General features: G+C 49.2%; 1 protein-coding gene across 3 annotated transcripts in view; it reads right to left on the bottom strand.

Annotated features, from left to right (window-relative positions):
- PRKCA (protein kinase C alpha) overlaps nt 1-24,529 on the bottom strand; it is a 395,562-nt gene that overhangs the window by 13,009 nt on the left and 358,024 nt on the right. For all 3 annotated transcript variants that reach the window (XM_035026216.1, XM_035026215.1, XM_035026214.1), the window contains exons 14-16: nt 16,005-16,085; nt 7,539-7,646; nt 5,144-5,284 (exon numbers count right to left, since the gene is read on the bottom strand). In XM_035026216.1, the coding sequence (XP_034882107.1) occupies nt 5,144-5,284; nt 7,539-7,646; nt 16,005-16,085 (330 nt within the window). The remainder of the gene's footprint in view (nt 1-5,143; nt 5,285-7,538; nt 7,647-16,004; nt 16,086-24,529) is intronic.

Genomic DNA, 24,529 nt, shown 5'->3' with positions numbered 1-24,529 from the left:
CTATTTTTCCAACTGCATTTGCTCACTTCCTGTCTCTAGGCCACGTTTTGGTAATTCTCACAATATTTCAAACATCTTCATTATTATATTTGTTAGGGTGATCTGTGATCAATAGAACTCACTAAAAGCTCAGATGATGGTTAGCATTTTTTAGCAACAAAGTATTTTTAAATGAAGGTAAAGGCCTTTTTTTTGTTTTTGTTTTTTTTTGTTTTGTTTTAAGATATAATGCTAGTGCACACTTAGTAGACTACAGGATAGTGTAAACATAACTTTTAGATGCATCGGGACACCCCCGAATTCATTGCCTCGCTTTACTGCGGCATGCACTTCGTCGTGGCCGTCTGGAACCAAACCCGCAGCCTCCCTGAGATACACCTGTAAAGAATTTCGGGGTGCCTGGGAAAATGAACTTGACCATGCAATCTCACCACCGTGGCACTTGTACCCACTGTTCCTGTTCTCTCTGGCTCTTGCCGCAAGGATGACAATGTCCTGATAAAAGTCATTTCTTCCCCCCTCTCTTTTTGATAAAATGAGGACAGTAATTTCCCCAGAAAGGCTCCCTGTGACAGATAAGCCTATTTCCAGAGTGCTCTGCTCATTTATCAACTCAGGAATATATTTCGTGGTGTTAACTTTATAGATTAATCTCTCTCTCTCTAATAACCACTTAAGTATTGTGAAGGTTTTTGGCTTGCCTGTGAACTATTATTCTGCTCTTTGGTGCCAATGGATAGAATTCAAAAAATGAAAAAAACCAATTAACTTTCCACTTCTAATGTTTGTATAAACTGTTATTTATTATGGGCAGGATGAATGGGAACTTGAAGGCTGTTCTCAGGCATTTTATTCACATGAATAATAAATCAGGGTAAAAGCCTACAAAATTCAAAGCGACACTGGATCAGAGTCTTAGGCTCATGTGGGCCTCGAAGGGCATACTCAGCCTTTGATTTTTCAGGCAAAGCAAAAAGAATGAGCTCTCCTTCCCTCCCTGGGTTCTCAAGATGCAGGGTCAAGTGGGCTTGGCTGTGCCATCTTTTTCCACGGAAACCTCCTATGTACCTGATGCTGAGGGAGGCAGCTCGGCCCCTCGCATTCCTCCCTCAGCAACTGAACATCAACCTTTTCAGGAGTGACATCTTCCTTAACCTTAAAAATAATAATTTAAAAAAAAGGTACTTTATGACATGGAATCTTCTGAACATTAATAAGCCTCTTTGAAGACTCAGGCTTGTTGTTCAGAACATTAGCCAAATGCTGAGCTGAGGGTCCTTGGTCTGTGGAACAGAGGCTCTTCCACTGTTGTGCTTTCTTTGAGAGAAAAAGGAAACCAGCTCGCTGTGTGCTTTTTTTTCCATAAAGAAGGAGAGAGAGTTATGAGAGAGAGAGAGCGCTCCTCTCCAGGAGACCATAACACAGCTGTTTTTGTTTTTGTTTTGTTTTACATAATCAACCAGTACATAAGTGATTGCCCCATCTTCTAGAAAACCATCCTCCCCTTCACAGTTGCACATGGCAGCCTTTTGGGGACATGGCTCTGCCAGGACTGGACTCCCCCACACGGGCTGCCTGGGGGCTGGTTCTCGCTTCCTGCGGGCTCTTCTTGGGGCTAGCACTTGTGTCTGGGATGTGCACCTCTGAGCCTCCAGACTCGCCACCGTCAGGGGAGACGGCCACAGCCCCACACACCTGATGCTGGCCACTCTCCTCTCTCCACTTTCCGTTGTGAGTGACTCCACACCGAATCCAGGCCGCGGTTGCACTGCAGGGCCTGACCTCACCAGCACCGTGAGGTGGAAAATTCTGTGCGGAGCCTCCTGATGGATTTGTGCATCACGAAATGTCTTTGGCAGTGGAATTTCACATTTTCTGTGGCCCTCTGGTCTAGCTTCAGTGATGTCACTTGGGAGGCAGGAAAATTAAAAAAAAAAAGAAAAAGAAAAGAAGACAGGACAAAATGGGAACTCTGGTTCCTCTGGATAAGCTCTGGGACTTACCTCTACTCTCTCAAGGAGGCTCGTGATTTTGGAGTCCGCTTTCATTGGAGATCCAAAAGCAAATTAAAAAATAAAGCCAAAGGAGACTCCAGAGCTGACGAGCACAAACGTGATCTCTAGAAGCACCCTGCAGATAGCTGGGGGTGCTTGAAGACTTCCTGCTGGCATTTGCAAGGGCCAAAGGCTTGACTTCCTGGGCGCCGGGAGGAAATGGTCCTCTCAGCCGCTAAATCTCAGGGAAATGGACTCATGGCACCTGCTGAAAAAGCCTCGAGCAAACTTCTCCAAGGCAGACCAGCTTCGCCAGCCAGGGCTCTGGGCTCCGCTCAGAGGGGAGGTGCTCCCCAGGAGGGGTTCGGCGCCGACGCGGGTCCAAGCCTCTGGCGGCAGGTGACGACGAGGACGTATTGCTCCGTCTTCCCTTTGAAACGACAGAACTGCCCATGGAACAATACTCAGCTCTGGATTTTATCTGTCACTCTTTTGGCTTTTTAATTAGCCCTGGCTCAGAGCGCTACATTTTTCACTGAGAAAGCGGGGAAACATCACAGAACCCCTGGAATGGCGGCTGCACTGATAACTGGCGAATCGCGTGCAGCCTCGGTCACGGCCGACCGAGACTGCTTTGCGCTGTTGGAAACGTGCTCTCCCGCTGCCCAGACTGTCCCTGGCGTGGGGTGTCTCCACTCCAGCGTGGCACCTCGGGGACAGAATGATGTCCAGGAGGCGATGGAGATGGCCCCTTCAGCCGGGATTAGGGGCCAAACTCTGCTGCTCTGCAGGCGGCGTGGTGGAGGCACTGGGGGACACCGAGCTCTCCCGGGGGGCCAGAACTTTCCGGTCGACCTCCTGCCCTTGACGCTCTTCGGCCCTGGGACAGAAGGTCTGCCGCTCACTCCTGAGGCTGCTTGCCCCTGACCCCGGCACCGCGTTGCGTCCCCTGCTGTCCCCTCCGCTGCCCATGGGTACGTTTTCCAGCTTCTCCCAGTGGGACACGGGCTCCGGCCTGGGAAGGCTCCCTGTGAGCAGGGGACATCCCCCCTTTCCCTCTGGCCACAGCTCTTGCCAAGCAGGCCCTTTGCACACAAGCTTCGGCGGTCCGGCCGTGCTCCGCGGTTCCGGCTTCTGTGTTGGAGTTCAGCGGCTGCTGTGAGGCAGAGGCCCTCTCTTCTTTCGTTTCATTCTAGCTCTTGCTCAGCTAAAAACACAAACAGCAGGACTCCAGGAATAAATAAACACGCACGCGCCGCTGCTCATGGCTCAACTGCCCGCCGCGGTTAGGACTCGGCTTCCGGTGATTTCCACGGCCCCTGGGGAACAGCGCAGTCAGATTCCGGGCTCCTGCACCCGAGTCACCCTCTTGTTCCACTACATCTGAATCTAGGGCCGCGGTGTCCACAGAAGGCGGGTGAGCATGCAAACAATCTCTTCGGAAGATGAGATGGGGAGACATAGAAGGAGAGGTGTCCTATGGTTGACTTTGTTCCATCTTGTCCCTTTCTGGAAAGTGACTGACAAGTACCTGTATTTTGCTTCACACCTAAAGCAGGGTCAGCGCGTTATCACTGCTGGTCCTCTACAGAAACTGAGCTGTAAGAGGCTACTGTGTGCCTTTCATATTTTAAGAAGGCTAAATAGGACAGGGGTAGAAGAAAATTCCTAATAGAATGTTCTGAGACTGTCTGCAGTGTTATCACTGCCTTCACGCCCCCAGCCCTTCTCCAAACCAGGCTTTGTACACTGACGGGAAGGATCCTGTGAAAACCCCCTGAGTCGGGGACCGGCTGAGGGAAGGTGGGGTGCAGACATGCAAGGGTCCTGCTGCACATGATGATTCAGGAGGGAGTCAACTGGCCTGATTCATTTTAGTTTTTTTTTCAATTGGTGCTAAGAATACCTTGGAAGAGTAAAAGTGGTCTCCCCACCAGCAGTTTTATTCTTTCAGTAGAGGACACATAAGCATATTTGCATATCTGATGGGAGGTTACTGCTCTAAGAGCAAAGCTTGTGCCGACCGGCCAGGCACTCAGCCGCCCCGGGAGGGTCCCTTTTGCCTGCTCATAAGCACCTGCTGGAGGAGACAGGTGTGGGTGCTTCTCAAACAGACCGTGGGCCAGAACTGCTCTCGCTGTGGCCTTGGGGGCAGGGGCAGCATGGGCACCACCCAGAGACAGCAGCCGAGCTGGAAGGCACGGTCCACTGGCCCCCAGAGATGGGATCCGGGGGAAAGCGGACTCTCTGGGAAGCACTGTGAAGTGGCAGGTGGCGTGAGTGAGGAGCCCGATGTCTTAAAGACTCTCAGTTTACCTCTAGAGATAGAAACGTTAAGAAAGGCCAACGCTGGTTGCCACCAACAGTCAGAAGCCGGGCAGACGGCAGTCACTGAGATGGAGCGATGGGTGTCATGGGGTAAGGACACAGATCCCAGGGCCAGAACACCACCTACCAGCTGCGTGTCTTCAGGCAAGATACTCAGCCTCTCTGTGCCTTAGTTGATCCACTGAGCAGCGTTGTTGAGAGGGTTAAATGAGCCAATTTGTAAAGAACAGGGCCTGGTGCATAGTGTTTGTGAAATTAACGGAAAAAATGCGGGTCACATGGGAGGAGTCTCAACAAAGGGGGCGAAGCCAGAACAGGCGTAGGGGGGGGGCCCGACCCGTACTCCTGGCAGCAGGGGCCGTGGCCAATGTGGGAAGCGCAGCCAGGGCCTGCAGAAGAGCCGGCTGAGACCGAGTTAGGCTTCAGGAGCAAAGCAAACCCAGCAGAGCCGGACACCGATGAGACGTCCCGTCGAGGACCCAGAGCAGGGATCACAGTCCCGCCAGGCACGTGAGTCCACGAAGCCCGATCCCCACAGCCGACGCACCCTGGCACTCTCTCAGTTCTGGGGGGGACTCTGCAGCCCCCTGGCTGATGGGCACAGGCCCCCCATCCCTGCCTGGTCTGTGCTGACTCTGAAAGTCAGCAGGAATTCCGGGGGCTCAGACCACAGACTGAAGGTGAGGCTGGTGCCTGGCCATGTTCTTCCACCCTGCAGATGCTGGGAGTCACCGGCCTCCTCTCTCTAGAGTAAGGGGGAGCAGGACCCCTCTGGGATTCAGGAACATGGGGCTCAGGAGCAGGCCACGTCCCCTACTCACCACTTTGGGCTTGAAGGGCGGCTGGATCTCCCTGTTCTCCAGCTTCTCCCAGTCGATCCTTCGGAAGAAGGCATGTTCCCGCACGTCTCTCTCCCCCTCCGGCCCGCAACCCAGCCGCTTGCCTGGGTGTTTGGTCATCAGCTAGAGAGCAGCAGAAAGAGGGTACAATGTGTGATGTGGGGACCAGAGGTGACGACATGGTATCGTATAACTGAAATGTGCTGAGAGAGTAGAACATCAGTGTTCTCCCCCCAAAAGACAAAAAGGTAACTGTGTGAGGTGCCGGACGTGTCTACTCGATTGTGGGACTCTTCCACAATGTAATTCGTGTCCAACCATCACGTGGCACATTTTAAACACATTGCAATTTCATTTGTCAATTATACCTCAATAAAGAGGAAAAAAGACCCTCCCTCCCCCGCCCCACACACTAAAAATAGGAGAAAAAGAGAATGCTGGGTGGTAGTTCCGCACCTTTGCTACTTCTGCTAGGAGCCCTGACTGCACGGATGCCTGGGGGAGCACCCCGAGAAATCAGTGGCTTGCACAGAGTGACCCCAACTCACAAATACAGTGCTGACAGTATGGGTCCTTTTTTTTTTTTTTTTAAGATTTTATTTATTTATTTGACAGAGACAGAGACAGGGAGAGCAGGAACACAAGCAGGGGGAGTGGGAGAGGGAGAAGCAGACTCCCCACTGAGCCGGGAGCCCGATGCGGGACTCGATCCCAGGACCCTGGGATCATGACCTGAGCCAAAGGCAGTCGCTTAACCGACTGAGCCACCCAGGTGCCCCTATTTTTTAATTTTTTAAAAAAGATTTTATTTGAGAGAGTACATGTGCATGCGCATGGGGTGGGGTAGGGGGGCTTCATCCCAGAACCCTGAGATCAAGACCTGAACCAAAGGCAGTCGCTTAACCAACTGAGCCACCCAGGCGCCCAGTATGGGTCTTTTTGTAGCGGTTTTTATGATAAAGGACACAGGCAAGCAATCTGGCCCCAGAGCCAAACCTAAGAATTTAATCAGCAGTCTTCCTACACTGTGTTAGAGCAGCAACTCTGTAGGTCTACAAAAAATATGTATGTGGAAAGGTAGGCAATCACTAAAACTTGTGTATCTCCTGTGATGCTAATCACAAGCATCATATGCCTATTTATTGCCCGGACCAAAATGTATTAATCAAAAGACATATGGGTTGGAAAAATAAATGTCGTGGCCAGCAGGTGACTAGTTGATTCCCATGTGTCTACTGCGGGAGACAGAGGCGAACACAGGAGGGCCCCGCTCTCCCTATTTATGTATGTAAACAGTGCGTTGCCCTTGGAAGACACCTGATAAGCACATCCCACATGATCAAACTCGCCAGAAAACGTTAGGAGTGTCTTACACTCCGTCCCACTGGGTCTGACGATAATTTTGTGGCCTAAAGCTTCACGATTAAAAAACTAACCAGGTCAGGACCCGGTCATTTCTATTCCTTGGTATCTCCTCCATAGAAATGAGCTCATATGTTCCCCAAAACACACAACCTGGAAGTTTCAGGGCAGTTCTATTTGGAACAGCCCCAAACCAAAGTGGAAACAACCCAAAGGCCCACCAGCAGTAGCATGAATCAATAAACTCTGGTGTGATCACACGGTGGAATGCTACGTGGGCGGATGGAAGACGGAAGTGCACATGCATGCGCCCGCGCACGCACACACACACACACACACGCACGCACACGGATATGGAGAAATGCCGCGATCACCATGTTGGGTGAAAGAAGCCAGGCCCAGGGAGCATCCGCCACAAGACTGCGTTTGTGCCAAGTTCAAAACAGACCAGGCCAATCCCTGCAGTTACGAGCAGGGACGCTGCTTATCCTAAGGGGTGGGGAGTCGCTGTGGGACAGGAAGGGAGGGGGCGTCTAGGGTGTCGGAAACCTTCCCTTTCATGACCTGGGTGCATTTGTTTTGTGAAAATTCACTGATCTACAACACTGACGACTCATGCCCATTTCCGCATGCACATTCTACCTCAAAAGAAGAGAACTGAATGAAGAATGACCCAAGGCCCACCAAGTCAGGCGAGGGAAGAGGCTGAATATTTTCCGAGGGCCCGCGGTTATTTCTGGTAACTCATGGCAGTTTCATGAGGGGGATGAGAAACTAAAGCACAGTGCCATTAGCTGCCTGGGCCAGAGTTCCAGGCAGTTTGGGGATCAGAAGCCCTTCTCTGGGCCGCCATGTTTCCTACGATGCCCTGCATGTCACTGAGCTGTAGCCCTTGATGGCTGGAAGCAGTGGCGTGGGTTTGCGGGTTCTCCGCCAACCTCTCTCAAAAGTGTGGGCAAGAGATTTCGTTGACCCTCTCGGTCTGTGGTTCTAAAAGGAATGCAGGTCTACTTACTCCTTTGCAGATGGAAACGGCCTCCTTGGACAAGGATTTGGGATAAGAAACGTTATGCTCCATTATGGACTGAAACAGCTCATCTTCATCTTCGCCATCAAAGGGAGGCTGTTCAGGAAAACAGAGACACGGGAAAACAGGCAGGGTGATTCATTAGTGTGGCACCTGGAGACCCATGTCAGCACCAAGACACACTCTGGGCTTCTGGGCGCACCACCGGCTGCAGAGTTAGCTCAGTGAAGTTGCTGGTTTATTTATCTTTCATTAGGTTGGTGGTTGTGTGTTTTTCACTTTTTCCTCTGTCTCTTTAATTATCCTGCCCTGGGCAACCCAAAACAATCTTTAGGGAAAATGTTTTTGAGTAATGGTTTTAATGCTTTGCAAATAAATTATAATTAATCCATTAATTTTGTAATTATGTGTTAAAAAATTTAATTATGATCAAGTTAGCTTACAGATGGCTCTGTGTGCAGGGGTGAGGGGAAGTGGAGAATGCTTGTGCCTTTGGATTCTGAGCATGGGGCGTTGGGGCCACCGGACATGGGCTAAAAGGACGTGCCCAGGTCCAGAAATCCACACCTGGGCCCTTCTGACCCACCAGGGAGCTGCTCTGTAGAGAGCCTGGCACGTGCATGGTGCCAGTGATGGGAGCTTAGCCTCCACTAGACCCTCCCCTCTCCTCTTCTGCTGGGCTTACACTGCCCACAGTGAGAGCGGGAGGCATGGCAGTGCTGTGGGCGGTCATGGTTAAAAGTCCGGCGGATCTGGACCAGAATTCTAGCTCCACCACCTCCTAGCTGGGTGTCCACATGCAAGCGACCTCTCTCTTTAAGATACAGTTATCCAATTTGTAAAATGGGGTTCCCTGGCGAGTCTGCAAAACACCTGCCGAAGGGTGCCTGCTGAAGGGTGCCTAGTGGTACTGGTATTTTATTAAGGCAGATGAACTGTCTTAGAAGGGGCTGCTAGACTCCTCGGGAGGAACGGGTGAGCTCAGGACGTCCCTCAAGCTTTCTCCTCCAGCATGTCTTTAATCCTGAGAGGTCTGGCAAATTACTTGTCACTCTGGAGGGGCAGTGCACAGGATCAGTGGGTTTATGGGAAATTTCTTAATGTTCCCTTTAGGCTTAGCTAACCTTGGGTTCAGCATAAGAAAGGCAGAGCGGGGTCGGCTATCACAGATGAGAGAATCTCCGTATGTTTCATCTCGGTGCATTTTCCTTCTCTGACTAACGTGGTTAGAGCTCCGAAAATGCAAAGTCCAGCTTAAATGTAAACTCTATCATGGACCAAAGACAGCTGTGCCATGGTCAACAGGATACCCCTTCTCATCAAACATCTCCCTCCGAGTAAGAGACAGTAATGGACCCAAGCAGACTGCTCTCCCTGAAGCGCCACTCAGATCATTCCAACCTGCTCATCTGACCCCCCAACCTTAGTCCTCCCCTACCCCCCGCCCTGAATAGGAGCTGGGTGTTGGGTCAGCCCATGGGAACTACACCTACTCAAGGGAAAGATACTAAGTCTATAAAAAACCCTACCTTGGGACCAGGTCTGGGAGAATGGGTGGGGGTTGGGATTGATGCCATTGTTGTTGTTGGTTTTATTTTTATTATTTTTGGGTCTAGAAATATAAATAAACAGGTCTCTTTTTCGATTCTAAGTACCTGGTGTAAAGAATATTTAATTTCGTCAAAGCATGCAGGTGGGTGAGGAGAACTAAAATCAGCCCACCTATGGGGTGCCTGGCGGACAGAGTTGGTTAAGCATCTGACTCTTGGTTTCGGCGCAGGTCCCGATCTCGGTGTTGTGAGATCGAGCCCTGCCTTGGACTCTATGCTCAGCGCAGAGTCTGCTTGAGAGGCTCCCTCTCCCTCTGCCCCTCCCGCACATGCTCTTTCTCTAAAATAAATAAATCTTAAAAAAAAAAAAAATATTACCCTGCCTGTGAATGAGTCCGAGCAGAGCCTGAACAGCCCACCATGGTGAGTCTCCCTGAGCAGGAATAACGTGGCACCTGGGATGCCTACGGGCAAGTAAGCTGGGCACAGACAGAGCAGGCCGGCCCAAGACTGGCCAAGAACTACAGTGGAGGCCAGTCCTGCGGTCCATCCCACCATTCCTTCTCTGCCTGACGTCATGCAACCTACTTCTTCTGGACACCTATGGTATAATACCCACAAAACATCCCATTTTCCCTGATAAGTGATCCACATATGTGGCTGAGCTCTGGCCAAGGAGATCTTTATAACTAAAGCAAACATGGCAGGGTCTCTGCTCCGGGCTGTGAACTGCACATCTCCGGGGGGCCCCACACTCTGAATTTCCTGTGTTCATACTCTACAATGTCATGGTGCTCTGGATGCAAGCAGGGTATGGGTACTCCTCCTGGATGACCAATCGACACCTCTCAGTGTGGCCCCTCAGAGTCGCTGGTCAAGAGAAACTACGTACCAGCAGAGCATCAAACCAGACGCGAAGGGTTCCTAACGCTTGGGCCCCCTAGGTAGACAGAGGCAGCAGGGGGAGTCAGCGGGCCTCTCTGGTGGTGCTCAAGCACTAGCAGCAGGAATGTTAAAGGGGCTGAGTCATGGATCATCCCAGCCAAAGGCTTAAGGGCAATTTTCTCCAAAGAGAAACTCAGACAAATCGTCCCCAGGAATCCTTGTCAGGCGAGGCAGCAAGAACCTTTGCATTTGAAGACGGTTAGGTCAATGCAGATGCTTCCCCCCAACCCCCACCCCCACCCCCACCCCCGCTGATGCGGAAAAAGGAATTTGGGGGGGGGTAATACTGTGTAGGGCACTGGCCTATCACACCTGTTTAATTGTCTCCTGGCATGGGAACCACCTTGGCCCAGGTGAGCTGTGCCTATTCCTGATCCAGGAAGCAGTTGACCATGAAGTCCCCAATGTGTTCCCACTGAGAGCAGGACACCTGGCTCCTGACACACCCCAGAGAGCATTCCTTAGAAATAGGGGATATTAATCCTACAGGATACTCCTGGGTCAAAGTTTGCACCCTTTCCCCCCTCTTTCTGGGATCTGCAGTAACATTTACATTTAGGTTCTAAGAAGTCCTGCCATAAAGAGAGCTATTTAATCCCGTGGGAATCATACAGGCTGGGGATGGAAGGATTCTCTGAGGCCCCTTGGGCTCACCTGTTGCGATAAGATTCCTAAGCTATGGCAAAAGCCACAGGACCACGTGTCCTTGTGGCAGCGCCCTGGGCTTCCACCCCATATTCCGTTGCTGTGTGGCCCCGAGGACTGGGGCGTCTCCTGGCAATCCCAGGGAGGACACGTGCCTCTACCCCTGACGTTGTTATCGCCCATTGGAGTCTACACTGCCTGATGAAGGGTGGCCAGTGTTTGGGAGCGAACAGCAGTGAGGACGGCTGCAGCTGCAGTAACGCATGCTTTTCAGGCTCTAGCTATGTGCCAGGTAGAGTGCTTTTCCCAGCATCACTCACTCAATCCTCAAAACCGCCATCTGACCGCCATAGTACATACTGGGGATCTCACTTCACAGTTGAGCTCATTGAGGTTCTATTATTAAGTGCTTTGGGCAGGGTTACAGAGCTGGGATGTGCAAGAACCAAGATTCAAGCCCAGACATCTGACTGCGGAGCTTGGGCTCTGGGCCATTCTGAGCGCTGTCAATCTCTCACACTTGCTCCGGCAGGTGGCTGGGGGAGGATGGTCCCCCCGGCGCTGCTGCTGGGAGGGCTGAGTGGGAGGTCCACCCACACCTAAAGACGGCTCGACTGGGGCAGTGGTGGGGAGGGAGTATGTGGGGAGGCCATTCTGGTATCCGGCACAATGAGTAGTGGGGTTCTGGAAAGACCAGAGATGTTTCAAGTCATTGTGTAAAGGGACTGTCTCTAGACTAGAGAACTGGCGTGACTTCCCAGCCCTGATTTTGACTGCTTATCTCTTGCTTATGCGACACATCCACTGTCAGTCAGCAGAAGTCACCAAGGACCCCTGCTGATGGTGCAGCTGCCATCTTGGTCTGGCTGCGGGGGACCCGGAAGAGGCGCTCTGGGGGCGTCCTGCTCCAGGAGCATGTCCACTCAGATCTCGCTGGTCAGAATGAGTCACAGGCTCTACCCAACCACGAGCGAGCTGGGAGGTACAATCCCACCACGTGCCAGAAGGGAGGAAGCCCCCAAAGACCTGGTGAGCAGCAATAATGATCATCAGACTCGGGAAAGCTCCCCGGAGCCCTCTGTGAAATTAAAATCATGTGTTCTTGGGGGGAAAGTTGCATCCACATTCCCTTCACCTCACCACAAACACTGCTCTTATTTTTCTGTGAACTCTTAGGCTTGTCGTATTATTTTCAAATAAGGATGCATAATTTGGAGTTTCTTGTTTTTCTCCGTGGCTACTGGTATTCCCAGGCAGATGAACGCTGCGGAGCTGACGCCTCATCCATCCGAGATGGGCTCATTTGTCTGGGGCTGCGCTCTGATAACTAAGGCTACGATAAACATCTCTGGGCAAGTCGTTTTTCTCTTCTCCGGATTACTTCCTAAGAAAAATTTCCCAGGTGTGGGCTTATGCAGCCGAAGGATGTGAGCATTTTTATGGCTGTCGTTAAGTCTCTCCAGGTCACCCTGGGAGCATTTTTACAGGTAATTGCTGCTCAGGCCTTGGTGCTGAAGGCAGGTCAAGGGTGAAATTATAATTATATTAATTTTCCTTCCCAGTCAGCTACTGAGCCTGGGGACAATAGAGGCGATGTATTGCTGAGGAGTAAGTGCATGACCATTTTGGATTTGCTCCTCTCCCCTCTTTCCCACATTCCCATGATTATTTTTAAATTTCTACAAATCTGGGCTTAGTGTCTCCAGCTAAGCTGCGTGTTAAATACAGTCTAGGCTGGGTGTAAAAATGTTCCGAGCCCGGGGTGTTCTCCTTAGCAATATGCAATTTGTGAATTTTAGACAGACAAATGAGGGCTGATGGTTCCCTCTTTCTAAAATGATTCCAAAGTCACTTACTGGTTCATGGATGCGGGGGCCCTGCCATGTGTGTCTGCAGATCGCTGGTGATCAGCGGTAGGGGTGTGGGGGTGTGGGGAGGCACCCAAGGACAGTTCGGGTGAAAGTGCTGGGAGAAAGTACCCATTGCCGATGCATCAGGAACGAAGACAAAGCACAGATAACCCTGGCAGAAGGCGACATAAAGAAGAGAGGACTGGTCCCTTTATGATGAAGACCCGTGAGCGCTTAGAGCCGCAATACGCGCATTAGAGTGCTGGGTAAATACTGTTTATGCCCCAAAGTAATCATATTTGTCAAGCAGCCTGGGACCTGAAGAAAGACTCGGGCTGTTTATACTTAACTGCCCCCTTGACTGCTGACAGTAAATATACCCAATGAGAAGAAAACTGCAATAAGCTACCTTTTCTGCTCATCGTCAGCCCTCTGTGATTAAAGAGGACAAATTTAGACCATAACACCCTATCAACAGCTTTATAATTAATCTTACTTTTCCAATAAGAGCATCTATTCCCTCCGCTGGGTCTGGAGGCTGTTGCAGCTTTGGGGGGCTCCGGGTACCGGGCTCAGAGCCTTTATTATCCTTTCTGGGCTGACTCACCGCCCAGAAATACATTGAAATTTGCATTGAGTCACAGGGAAGACGAAGACATGGGTCCCAAAATGAAAACGCTGTGTTGGAGGCAGGCACAGTTGAGGATTTAGAGGAACAATGACTGAGCCCGCCACGGTGCCCTAATGTGGGACGCCTTTAAGATGTCACATTTAAAGAGTGTCACCATTTTCAACAGAGATCATTAAAACTGGAAGGGATCCTATGGGGCAGGCTAATGGAGTCCGAGAAGCAGGATGGGAATGGAAATGTGCCAGAACGCTTATGGAAGCACTGGGCGTGGGGAGGGCATCTGCAGGTGGGGGTCTCAGGGACAATGGGCAAGTGAGGCAGAATTTTTAAAATGCACCCAAAGGGGACTTCCTTGCAGGAGGGCAGCATTTCCTGAGCTCTCCTCTAGGGAATGAAGTCCCCGGGCTTAGGGAGGAAGGAAGATGGGGGCAGGAGTGCGGTGTGTTGTGGTGGTGGGCGGGGGGCACGGGACTTCTGAGATCCTAGTCTCCTGCTCGCCAATGAAGAATCAGCTCATCCGATCTCTTGTAAAGTGCCCTTGGAAACAGATCCTATTTTCCACGCAACCGATTTCTTTGGTTGGCATATGCAAATGTGACTCAGTGAAAACAGGGTTTGTTTCTGGACTCAAGAGTCAGAACATGCAAGTGGGATCAAGAAGAAGAACTCAGCTTTCTGTGCCTTCGTGAATAGCATGGCTCCCAGGGGGCCAACAATTTAGTCAAATTTTATTGTTAAAATTCTAAAGAGGGGAAATTAACTCAAGGGGCAGGCAACTCACTATTGTCTCACTGACATTGGTTCTGGATGACCTGCTTTTCCGTGCTTACAAGCCGGCGTATTTAGCCTGAGATGAACATTTTACTGGGGTTAAAAACCTAAATTAATAATCACAAACCATTTTACTATCAATCAAGGCCTAACCACACTTCTCAGTTAATGACCGAATGTAGGCTAGGACCCTGTATCTTTTAATCTCTAAGAGACTACTTTAGTATCTAAAAGATGTAAGGCAATGAAAAACATAAAGGAGAACTCCCCAGTGGCCTCCCACTCCAGAGGGAAAGCCAAGGGTCTGTGATGACTTCCATGCTCACAAGACCTGGGGCTCCCCTTTCCTCTCTGATCTCGAACCCATTCTGCTCTGGCCAGACTGGTGGCTTCCCACCCCTTTCTTAAACATGGCCATACACTTCCACCCCAGGGCCTTTGCACTTGCTGTTTCCACTGCCCAGAATGCTTTCACCCCACATAACACCTAGCATTCTCTAACTATTTGCTCATCTTCACTTCAGCTCTACATGAGACCCTCCCTGGCCATCCTCGCTCCAATTTCAACCTTCCTCCAGCACTGTATTTTCTTTCCTGCTTTATTACTTTTTCTCTTAGCTTATCACTAGTCCGTATTTTCTTTATTTAACTCATCTACTGTCTCTCTCTCTCTCTAGCTTATAGGCCTCATGAAGGTGAGGGTTTTTGTCTGTTTTGTTTACGGTGAACACCATGCAGAGAGTAAGCCTTAAACAAGTATTATGTTGAATGAATAAATGAAGGAGTTGATGAATGTCATATGTCAGAAAGGGTGACTTTCCCCCCCCAGGGACAAAGACTCAAAGATTTCCTTAGGGGGTAGCTCAGCTGCTCAGTGTGGGTATTTCTTTCCACCTTCTCTTACTAAAGCTTTTCGCTATGGAGGACCCAACTCCTTGACAACAGTACTCAACTGCTGGGAATTCTAAAAAGCCGCCCACAACAGAGTTATTTTTAGGTAAAATGGCAGAGATCTGGTAGACATTCACCCAACCTGCTTCCCCTTCTGAGCTCATAGGTACACCATATTTCCCCCCACCCCCTGATCCTTCGCATCCTAGTGGGGCCACGTGGCCAGTGGGCTGTAGGAAGGGGTGATGTATGCCACCTCTAGGCCTGGCCTCTAAAACATCCTGTGCAACCTCCCTTCTGCTCTCTTCATCGGCCAGTTGAGTAAGGAGGGTTCGCTAAAGGAATCTGAGGCTCTAAAAGATTGTAGGGACAATGGACAAAAGAAACCTGCCCTTGAATGACCCTGTGGATCAGTACCCCCTGCCTGCCCCCCCCCCCCCCGCCCTCCACAGGGCTATGCCAAGAATGGAAAATAAACTCGTGTGGTGTGTTAAACCACTGAGGTTTTGGGGGCTTGCTTGTTAAAGCAACAAGTGTGATTTGCCCCAACGCTATGGATATTAAGGCCGTATATTAAAAAAGTGCAGGCTTCGGCATCATTCCCCTGCTTATCTGATGTATGTTGCATTCCTCAGAGAAACCTAATCTGTCTTTTTGTAACTGGAGGTTCAGCCTCGTTGGACTTTTGTGAAAATTGCAATGAACTGCCAAGGGTGAGATAAGGAGAGATGGGGAGAAGCTATTAAAGCATTTCTTCAAGTTTCACTGTCTTCTTCCTTTGCTAATAATACCGATTCTACACCCGGGCAGCAGCTAGGTAATCTGTGCAGACAAACTTGCAAGGAACCATAATGCAACCACAGCTTTGAGACACTGAAAACCTACAGAGGCCACTGTTGTCCTCAACATGCAGGGACTTTCATGTTTAATATGAAAGCTATGTCGGTGATGCTCCAGGTGTCAGCTCTCAGTTTGGGGCTTTTATAACCAGAGATAATTGCTGTGCCTGTTGAATATAATCCACTTTCAAGGGCGGGGGGGATTTCTCCCTCTTTCACCGGGGTCAGGGAAGTCAGACCAGCATCAGCAGCTGGGTCCCACTATCCTGGCCCAAACAGAGCCGTGGTATTCACTTTATCCAGCAATAAACAAGTACAAAAATGTACATTACCTGCCCGGCTAGCATTTCATATAATAGGACGCCATAGGCCCACCAGTCCACGGATTTTCCATATGGCTGATATGCGATTATCTGTGTGAAAACACATACATCAATTACATTTAGTGGCGAATCAAAAAGCCCATGTTAGAACAGACAAGTCAAGTGTGTAGGCTTTTCTGCACTGAGGGGAGAGGGCCCCGCAAATCCCACACATGGGGAACCACCTCCCCATGACTCGCTGCCCAAAACCTGCTTGGGGTCTGCTCCTCTGAATCCACCTGGAGATGCCACAGGGCAGATTTAATTATCCTCGATGGTGAAAAATATTTGGACATTGAGGTGGATTTCATTTTGGAAAAAGCCAGGGGTCCTTCAGACCATGGGTCTGATAAACAAGATAATCAAACTATGTAACAGAATTTTGCTGAAAGCAGCAAAGATGATGATGGAGGTAACGTATCTGCTGAAGTTTCAGAACATTTGAAAGAGACATCATTTTATCAAATGTCATATTTGAGCCTTGTCTGAATCTTGACTCAAACCAAACCAACTCTAAAACAGAAATCAGGAACAACCAAAATGTGGTCTCGATAAGAGATTACCCTTAATTTTGTGAGGTGGGAAAATGGTATGGTGATTCGTTTAAAAGTGTACGGTGAGTGTATTAATGAGTGAAATGCACAAGAGATGAAGAATTTACAGGTGAAGTGGCATGACATCTTAGACTTGTTTTAAATACCTGAGCAAACTAGGAAGGGATCGGAACAGTTGGCAAAATGCAGGGAGCTGGTGAAGCTGGGTGACGGCCCACGGAGACCCCGACTGCTCCCTCTATCTTTGTGGCTCCCAGAAGTACTAGAATAATTCTACGACCTGCCCTCGTGGAAGAGGGTAATACTGATTGGAATTTCTAAGCACGGCACGGGTTATTAAAACACTGGTGTTGTCTAAAGCACACGATCCCCCGACCCACAGATCATGCCCCAGGATCCGAGGCGAAGACATCCGGACAGGTGCTCACCATGACCATTCTGACATTTTGCATATACACATGTGATTTGGAAATGTTCTAGGGTATTTTTTAATGGCCCACGATGTCTAATGGAATGTCCTGGGACACAAACAAACCTGCATGTCTCTGCCTCTCCATTTCTTTAATGTATTACTAATATTTCTCCTTGTAGCATGAGAAATACAAGCTCCCTGTCGCTTACCTCGGTGTGGGTGGCAACAAGAGGGCACACATTTGGATCTGGCAGCTTTATTGCTCATTTTCTTGACAAGGAAATGACAACCAAAGGAAGCTACAAGGAGGACTTCCTTTCTTTTTAAAACTACATTTGTTCGGGTGCCTGGGTGGCTCAGATGGTTGAGCGTCTGCCTTCAGCTCAGGTCATGATCCCAGCGTCCTGGGATCGAGGCCCACATCGGGCTCCCTGCTCCTTGGGAGCCTGCTTCTCCCTCTGCCTCTCTCTCTCTCTCTGTGTGTCTCTCATGAATAAATAAATAATATCTTAAAAAACAAAAAACAAAAAACAAAAAACATTTGTTCTTCTTTGAAAACTTGGAAAATGCACACATACACAGAACAAAAAACCCTATCAGAATGAGCCTCTATGTGTTACTTGATGATGTAAAATGAGGCTTGGCATTCTGGTTCCAAGACAGCAAGTGACTGGATCAAAGCTTGTCTCAACCAAGTAGAACAACAACAGAAATTCTCTTTGGGAGAGTAAGAAAGTACACCTGCTATGTACCTACTATATGTCCAATGTGCTGAGCACATTCCGCAGAATCCAGTGCGGGAGAACTAATTATTCTTCCCATTTTATACGTGGGAAAGCTGACGTAGCAAGACGTTTCAGAGACCCATCCAGAGCCAATCAGCTCATAAGTGGTGCTCTGGATATTGACATTTCTGTTTTAAAAACACAGTTTATGGCTGTCAAATATATGTAATCACTCATACTGAGATTAATAAAATATTAATCGAAGGGCTTCGAGGATTAAAGAGGTTTAAAACCACCATTTCAGTTGTTGTAGCTGTATTTCAAAAGCACCTGAATAACATTTTTTCTTGTAACTATATTAAAACCAGTCCCGGCAATCTATTTTCATTAGTCGGTGTTTTAGTGTAATCCGTTTTTAATACAGGTGGAGCTCGGGCACCGTGTTGCTGTGGGAAATATCAGGCTGGGGAACTGAGGGGGCTGAACGAGGGAGGTCACACTGTATTTTGTATCCTATATTCTGCAAGGATCTGAGTAATCTTACCAATCAGACTCCTCTCCTTGGGTGGTATGAAACGCCACCCGAGTTTGGAAAGCCATCAGAGGTCAAGGGTAGGGAAACCCTGTCTCTGGTCAGAATGATTCACAAATCCCAAAAGCCATGGCCACCTGAAGACTTTTTTTTTCTTCTTGACTCTTTTATCAACTTTGGTCCAAGTTGACTTTTATTTTCTATTTGCACAGCATCAAACTCTCATGACTCCTGCTCATAACACGCTCTCCTTCCTCCAAGGCTTACCAAAGGAGAATGCCAAGTACCAATGGCTCCTTTTTCTTGTCGCTAGCATCTGGCAATCCCCCGAGCCGACCAGCTCAGCTACTGGGCCGAGATGACAAAGTCATGCTGAACACTGCTGTGCTTTCAATGGTAATAACAGGATGGGACTTGAAATTCAGCTGGGGCATTTCTTCTTGGAGAAGCTCACAATGTGTCACCCCTGCCTTATGCGCTCCATGAAATGGGGAGGTCCGAAGATCTAAGTTACAAGGTCTAGGGGTGCAACCTTACCATTGCAAATTCATTTTTAGAATGAAGCATTGCTTTCCCCTCAATGATGAGCTGCTATTAATAAATACCTCCAATGATCCAAAAATCTCACTGCAAAAGGCGAACTGTTAGAGAGCCCCATTTGAAGATAAACATTTAGATACACATGATTTGGGATGTTGGTTACGCTGTCCCTTGTGAGCTGTCTGGACCTGCCCTGGGTAGTACAGTAGCCACCAGCCCCATGTGGCCACTGAGCATTTGAAAAGTGGCTAGAACAAACCGAGATGTGCTTTAGGTGGGAAATACACATCAGATTCTGAAGACTTAGTACCCCAACCGCAAAATATCTCATTCATATTTTGGATATACTGGGTTAAATAAAATATATTAAGCTTAATTTTACCTTTTTTTTTTTTTTTTAAACTTTTAAACATGTGGTTGCTCAGTAGAGCACAGGACTCTTGATCTTGGGGTCGTGAGTTCGAGCCCCACGTTGGGTGTAGAGATTCCCTAAATCAATCAATCTTTGGGGGAAAAAACCCCACACATACACAACAATGGGGCTGCTAAATGCAGTCTGGCCTGCATTTTCTTTCTACTGGACGGGGCTGGTCTACACCCTTTTCACGGGCTCCTACAACTCACTCTGGTTCCTGTTGGCCCAGGGAGCCAGCTTTGGGCCGAGGACCAGGCTCAGAGGCCGCAGAATGAGTGACGAGGCTCTCTTGTTTCTGTCCCCCTGGGGACAGGAACAGGTGTTTCTGGGACTCGTGGGCCAACGGAGGCTTGCAGCCAAGCCCAGGGGTTTGCAATGGCAATTCGGTCTCCCACAGCAGAGAACCTCACAAAAGAGAGGCAAACTTGGCAAGAAGGGCTCCAGTTGGCAGATCTCCCTGCACACATGGGAGGTTGAACTTTAGCTTCAAAGACAGACCCCCAACAGGGCCACTGTCATTCAGCTTTCCTGCTATTTGTCATTATGATCATTATGATTATACTCACATGAGCCAACTGCTTGGGGGAGATGTCAGGATGTTTCAAATGGCTGCCTGTCTTGTAAAAGTAAGATATGACTGAGCTTTCTCCCAGCCTGGGCACAGGACCAGGAATGAAAGGGACCAGGGGGCAGCTTCTCATCTCCTAGCAGGTCAGCGGCCACAGTGACTGGAAGGACACTGCTCCGAAGCCACCCGCCTTTCCACCCTCTGCCAGGGCTACATACTCAAAGGCCCGCCAAAGAGGACGGGGCTTCAGAAGCCTTTTGGGGGGCAGCATGGTAAGGTTTTAGATGCTACCGGCAATAGCAACAGTGACTATAAGCAACGTCACCATCGCAGCACTCTCACTATGTGCCAGGCTCCTTAGCTCTGCTAGCTCGCTTAGCCCTTGGGAGACTTTGATGAGGTAGGAGCGCCCCATTTCAAAGATGAGGAAATGAGACACAGAGAGGTTAAGTAGCTTGCCCGAGGTCACACAGCGAGTAAGTAGCAACGCTGGGATTTGAACTCTGGTCATCTGGACTTGGTACCCACACTTTTGACCATTTTTCTAAACCGAAGGTTCGTCGGCCCATGACCCAGTGTGGTTCCCTAGACAGCTATGGTGGGAACTGGCCCCCAAAGGGGCTCAAATGCTTAACAGGCTTAAAGCTGCCAAGACAGCCACTTCACTCAGGAACTCTGGCTCTGGAGGCTTTGTCTTAAAGGGCCCAGGGGAACGTGACATATGTGGGAGGAGACTCACCCTCCCGTTCCTGGCTGTACCTTAACTGGACTCCACTCTTCATTTTCACGTGACGTTTACTAGCCAAATCCCCAGAACTCCCCCTAATACATGGCCCGACAACAGAAGGCTCTTCCCAGGCTGCCGTTACAAATGAACACTGGCCTTTATGCATAAAACATGCTCGAGTTCTTTTACTGTCTCAGGGAAACAACATTTTCTCTTCCTTTGATCAAAGATAAAACTATTTTACTTTAACGAAAAATGGTTGTTTTGAAAAACATCCTAAGTTCCCAACAATAGAACATGGGCCACAAGAAGCCTTCTTTATATGCATGGTCAAGAACACTGACATGTCAATACAGTACCATTTGGGAAAAAAGAAGACGAGCTGCTGTGCCGTCTGCATGTTCTGTCATGACGGCTGGGGCCGTGAGTTCGAGAACTGTCTCCTCCACTCTCTCCTCTGGGGCTGACAGAGCTCAGCTGCCACGCAGCGGCCTTTGCCTCGTCAGGCTAAGACTGCTTATCTGCCCTCCCTCGACCCCAGACTCTTCCCCAGCAGGGCCGGGCCACCCTCCTGCTTACCCAGCACCGGGACCCCACCCAGCAGCTGGTGCGGAAGAAACATGTGGGAGTGGATCTCATCCAAGCCCTAACCGTGGGCACCACCCACCTTTTTTTTTTTTTTTAAAGATTTTATTTATTTATTTGAGACAGAGAGAATGAGAGAGAGAAAGCACATGAGAGGGGGGAGGGTCAGAGGGAGAAGCAGGCTCCCTGCTGAGCAGGGAGCCCGATGCGGGACTCGATCCAGGGACTCCAGGATCATGACCTGAGCCGAAGGCAGTCGCTTAACCAACTGAGCCACCCAGGCGCCCCACCACCCACCTCTTAAGTGCAACATCAAATTGCTGGATTGCCAAGGCTGGAGGGACCCTTACAGGTGCCTTACAAAAGTGTCCTTAGGATTCTGGAAAAGAACCTAAGTTTCAGAGAGCTAAGTGGCTTGCTCGAAGGTCACTGGGCTGGTTGCAGATAAGGTCTCCTGACCGCGTCCCCTTCCCGCAGCACCAGGCTTGGACCAGAGTTCGAGAAACAGGAAAGCTTCGTGGTGGGTAAGGGTGAGGCACCCCACCTCTCAGCCCAAGAGGCTCCCCAGTCAAACACCTTTCGGTGGTGCATCCAAGCCCAGAACACCAGCAGCCACTGCACAGGAAGCACACTGTGATGTGAACACTCTGAACCGGACTTCTGGAGACCAGTTCTGCCGTGGGAGAGCTGTGTGACCTTGAGCAAGTTGCTTAGCCTCTCTGAGTCTCCATTTCCTCAGCTGGGATACTGGAATTCCAGCACCCACCTGGCAGGAACGTGGCAGGGGATAAACGGCATTTTGTATAATAAAATGTGTTTATTGCAGGTGAGTTGAATATATGATATGACGCCACACTGCCTAACATCAGAAGTAAGAACCGGCCCCCAGGCACAGCACGCAGGTGAAAATGAACCAAGGCAGTGGAGTTACACGTGGCTCACAGGAGGACAAAGGAAACATTCTGCTAGGACAGATTACATGCACAATATGTATTAAACACCCTGAAATGATTGTTGGCACCTGGCAATTCTCATCAACGCTGAACTTTCCGTTCATTCTTTCAGCAAATATTAGCTTCCTATGTGCTGGACACTGCCCTAGGCTGGGGAGGTATGTAAATTAATAGATTTTAGAATTCCCCCCTCGTGCAATTACATTAATTTTTACCAGAGCAGCAAAACCTCAGGTTTTTCTTTTTTTATCTATATCCCCTCCCACTTCCGCCTTCCCTCGCCCCCCTACTATTTATGGCTAATTGTACATTTCCTTGGGCTGGGCACTCTTCTAGGGACAGGGACTGTGACTCTAATTAAGGAGACAGACAGGAAAACAGATAAATACAACTAAAATGTAATGCCTTACATCAGGGATCTTTGTACATCACATGAGAAATATCTGCAATATTTGAAATCTTTGGACAAAAGGCATGATATAAGTATAAAGAAAATCACCATAAGGTGAAAATGGAAAGTCTAGAGTCCAAAGTATACACTTTCTATGTAGACAGAAACTGTGGCTCTATCTAGGATTGGAGAGAACAGGAAATGATTTCTCTAATGGCAATAAAAGTGCTTTATAATCTATTCATAGTACCCACCTCTTCTACTTCCTGGTTGTTCACTTTACTCTAGGAGAACAGAAAACAAACAGCAGGACAACCTAAGTCTTGCTCCCCCAAAATGTGAGGAGAGGAACAACAAGCACAAAATGGTTTGTAATGATTAACACTGGCTTTAAAGACAAAGGGAAAAAAGGAAGAAAGGAAGGAAAGAGAGAGGGAGAGAGGAGCAAAGCTCAGAGCTTGGTGATTACCAGACCCCATTCCCAGTGCCATTCCAGACTTTCATATAGCAGAGAAAGGCCAGAGGCTATAAATATGCGTGTGTGTGCATGTGTGTGTGTGTGTGTATTTTTTTCCCCTTTTTTGAGAGACAGAGAGAGTGAGCATGCGTGAGCGAGCACAGGGGTGGGGAGGGGCAGAGGCAGAGGGAGAGAGAATCTCAAGCAGGCTCCCCACCCAGCGTGGAGCTGTACACGGGGCTCAATCTCACAACCCTGGGATCATGACCTGAGCTGAAATCAAGAGTCAGACACTTAACCAACTGAGCCACCCAGGCACTCCTCTATGTTTTTTAATAAATTTTTTTAAAAAGAAGTTTTAGGTTCACAGCAAAACTGAGTGGAACATACAGAGTTCCCATATGCCTTGTCCCCACGAGTACCATCTCCCTTGCTATGGAAATCCCTCACCAGAGTGGTACATTCGTTACAACTGATAAACTACATTGTTGCATCATTATCATTCAGAGTTTATGCTTGGGTTTACTCTTGGGGTTGTTCATTCTATGGGTTTTTGAAAATGTATCATGACATGTATAGACCACTGTACCGTACAGAATTTCATTGACCCCAACGTCCTCTGTTCTGCCTAGTTATCCCTCCCTCTTCACTAACCCATGGCAACTACTAATCTTTTTTTATTGTCTCCAAATGTTTTGCCATTCCCATGATGTGCTATGGGCAGAATCATGCAGCATGCAGCCTTTCCCGATTGGCTTCTTTCACTTAGCGATATGTGCTTAAGGTTCCTATGGGTCTCTTCATGGCTTGACAGTTCATTTCTTTTTAGTGCTGAATAATATTCCATTATGTAGCTGCACCACGGTTTATGGAGGCATTCACCTGCTGAAGGACACCTTGGTTGCTTCCATGTTTGGGCAAGTTATGAATAAAGCTGCTATACACATCCGTGTGCAGGGTTTCGGTGCGGACATAAGTTTTCAATTCATGTGGGCAAATGCTTAGGAGCACAACTGCTGGATCGTATGGTAAAGACTATGTTTAGCTTTGTAAGAAACCGCCAAACTGTCTTCCAGAGGGGCGGGGTGACTTCGGAGGGAGCTGCTGGTAAAATTCTGAATGAAGTGCCGGCCTTTTCAGGCTGCAGAAACCGCCCCTGCGCCCGGCATTCCTCTGACTCCGGGACGTGCGCTGCGGAGTTGTGGGACGTGGTCTTCCATGACCCTCGGAGCAGGCATCAGCACCGAGGTACATGTGGGAAAGTGTTCCCGTTTCACGTCTTTGTGATTCTTCCAAGGAAGCGCTAATCTCCTGCCTGGGCTAATCTCTCTCTAGCTCCTGGGTAACATGTGCTGGTCACGGAAGAAATCAGCGCAGTGACAATGAAACGGGGCCAGGAGAACGTCCTCCTAATTGACTTGGTTGCCCAACCTCTTCAGCACAACTTCTATAATCCCCCTGTTACCCCCAAGAAATCAAACACCTCTTTAGACACTCTCCTCCCAACCTGATGTTTTCAAGAGCCTCCCCCACAGCGAGACACACTGTGATACCAACAGGAACAGAGGTGGCATTTGCATCCAAGCTACCGCTGAGCACAGTCTTTGGGCTGCACTGTGCTGGGCACCACTTCTGC

Source organism: Mirounga leonina, unplaced genomic scaffold, assembly GCF_011800145.1.
Source record: "Mirounga leonina isolate KUSES-001 unplaced genomic scaffold, KU_Mleo_1.0 Mir_197, whole genome shotgun sequence".
In the NCBI taxonomy this organism is placed as follows: Eukaryota; Metazoa; Chordata; class Mammalia; order Carnivora; family Phocidae; genus Mirounga; species Mirounga leonina.
Note: the sequence above shows the minus strand (reverse complement) of the source record. Positions and strands in the feature narration are given on the sequence as shown.